Source organism: Odontomachus brunneus, unplaced genomic scaffold (genome assembly GCF_010583005.1).
Source record: "Odontomachus brunneus isolate Ranch 3 - 2012 unplaced genomic scaffold, Obru_v1 Obru_scaffold_015, whole genome shotgun sequence".
NCBI classification, from domain to species: domain Eukaryota; kingdom Metazoa; phylum Arthropoda; class Insecta; order Hymenoptera; family Formicidae; genus Odontomachus; species Odontomachus brunneus.
Genome location: NW_022639465.1, coordinates 272,046 through 274,766, shown reverse-complemented (window position 1 = coordinate 274,766; position 2,721 = coordinate 272,046). Strand labels below are relative to the sequence as shown.

At 36.4% G+C, this 2,721-nt stretch overlaps 1 protein-coding gene across 1 annotated transcript in view; it reads left to right on the top strand.

Moving 5' to 3' along the window:
- LOC116841413 overlaps positions 1-2,721 on the top strand; it is an 8,655-nt gene that overhangs the window by 2,257 nt on the left and 3,677 nt on the right. The window contains exon 6 of the mRNA XM_032809309.1: positions 1,331-1,467. Within this exon, the coding sequence (XP_032665200.1) occupies positions 1,331-1,467 (137 nt within the window). The remainder of the gene's footprint in view (positions 1-1,330; positions 1,468-2,721) is intronic.

Here is a 2,721-nt window from a genome sequence, read left to right as displayed (position 1 = left end):
TAGTCAACATACATGTCTAAAGTTGTGTTTCTTTTATAGCTTGGACATCAATAACCAGTCATAATACTTACATATCGCAACGCAAAAATATTTTTTCTTAACAATGAAGATGTCGAGTTTTGTGCCAAATAAACAGCATTTGTGGGAAGCTTTGCTTTTCTGCTTTAACTTGAAAAAAAATGCAGCTGAAGCACGTCGTTTGCTTGAGGAGGCCTACGGCGAACATGCACCATCGAAAACTACCTGTGAAGATTGGTTTAAATACTTCAGAAGTGGCGATTTCGACACTAAGAACAAGGAGCGCTCCGGAAGACCAAAAACAATTGAGGACGCCGATCTACAAGCGTTATTGGATAAAGATGATACGCAAACACAAGATCAACTTGCGGAGGCATTAAACATGACTCGCCAAGGTATTTCCAAACGTTTATATGCCATGGGAAGAATTCAAAAGGAAGGAAAATGGATGCCGCATGAGTTGACTGAGAGACAGATGGAAAATCGAAGAGCTACTTCCGAAATTTTTACTTTTGCGGCATGAAAGAAAGATGCAGTTTCCTGCATCGAATTGTTACTGGCGATGAGAAGTGAATATATTTCGAGAATCCCAAACGCAAAAAATCGTGCCTTTCACCTGGCGAAGCATCAACATCGATGGCACGGCCAAATCGCTTAGGAAAGAAGACAATGCTCTACGTTTGGTGGGATCAGAAAAGAATCGTGTACTATGAGCTGCTGAAACCGGGCGAAACTGTCAATAGACATCGCTAACGACAACAACTGATCAATTTGAACCATGCATTGCTCGAAAAACGGCCAGAATGGGACACGAGACACGAGCGAGTGATATTGCAGCACAACAACGCTCCGTGCCATCGCACTTCCATCGTCCAGGACACTATCAAAACGCTGAAATGGGATCTGCTACCACACCCTCCGTATTCACCAGACCTGGCCCCTTCCGATTATCACTTGTTCCGGTCGATGGCGCATGGCTTGGCTGGGCTACACTTGACCAATTTCGAAGAAGTGCAAAATTGGATGAATGGTTTCGGTTCAAAGACGCGTCGTTTTATCGTCGCGGTATTCATGTATTGCCAGAGAGATGGCAAAAATGTATAACTAGCAAGGGACGATACTTTGAATAAACCATTTTTTGTATTTCTCTTGAAATTTTCCATTTTTCATTGATCAAAAAAACCGGAAACTTAGTTGCGCATCTAGTATATCCTCTTATATACATGCAATTTTCATGTGGCGACATATGATTGATTATATTTATAATTATAATTAGGTTACAAGACCAGATATTACATTTTTTGTTGTTAAGGTCACGTTACAATCAGATGACAGCTTAGAAGCAATGAGGTACGTAATCTATGTAATCGCACAAATGGTTCACTTGTTCATCTTTTGTTGGGAAGGCCAAAGACTGATAGACCACAGTCTGCTAATACATGACAAGATGTAAGAGAAACGTAAAATTTCGAAATAATTTCTCTATAAACAAACGGTAAAATATTTGTTAGCTAAAAACAGTATTCATAAAGTTTTAACTTTTCAGATACAGCTGTAGCTGGTATAAAAAACCTGCGAAATCGCAAAGATTGATCATGCACGTGTTAAAAAGGAGCTTGCAACCCAAATTTTTAAGTGGTGGCAGAATGTTTATTTTCTCTTTGCAGGGCTTCACCACGGTAAGGAAACAATTGTAATGTAATTTATTAAAATTTAATTCATTAATTTTATATTATATTTAATTTTATATTAGAATTTTATATTAGGTTTTTATTAGAATGTATATATTTTATATTGCGTCGCACTGTTTTACCCTTTAAGAATTCTAAGGTTGTTGCTTTGAAGGTAGTGCAAACATCGATGTCGTACTTTACTGTGCTTTCGTCCGTCTAATAACCAACTAATCTTTAAATAATGCTCCCGAGGACTTGTAATGATGTAAGCAACGTTATATGTTTTTTTATTAGAGACCAACTGATAGACTATAGTCTGCATATGTGTCACAAGATATAAGACAACTGCAAATGTTCCAAAATAATTTCTCAATAAACAAGTTCAAACGATGAAGCATTTTTTGCGGAAACTTTGTCAATGATGTTATGTCCTAATTTTGCATTGATACAGCTGCACCTAGTATAAGAGACTCGTGAAGTCGCAATAAATGGTCCTGCATTAAAAAGATTCCAATATCTTTACACTCTAATATTCTCTAGTTTATGAAACAGAATAAAATATTATTTTTTATATGCATAATATATATATACAGGGTTGGCAAAAAGTCCGGAAACGGTTGGCAAAAAGTTCGGAAACGGTCAGATATCTCGAAAAGGATCAACTGTAGCGAAAAATATGCAAGTAGCAAAGTTGTAGGGCTTAATAAAATGTACTTAATGATAGCTAAAAATTTGACTTTGGGTGGAGGACGAAAGTCATACGAAGGTCAAATTGAATTTTTTAAATTGGATCCCCACTTTTTATTACATATTTTTGTAGCTTATTTCAAGGGCTTTCCAAAAATCTATAATAAAGTATTTTTTTATTAGGCATATTTAGAATTATGAGGCTTGAAAGGATTTTGGTCTTTAACTGTTTCTGTTTCGTAAAAACATATCGCTGTCTTCTGAACGTTGGATTTAGAAATATGATTGCGATCAGGATATGTAGCATTGAATAGATCAGCTACTTCTTGATATGATCTAATGC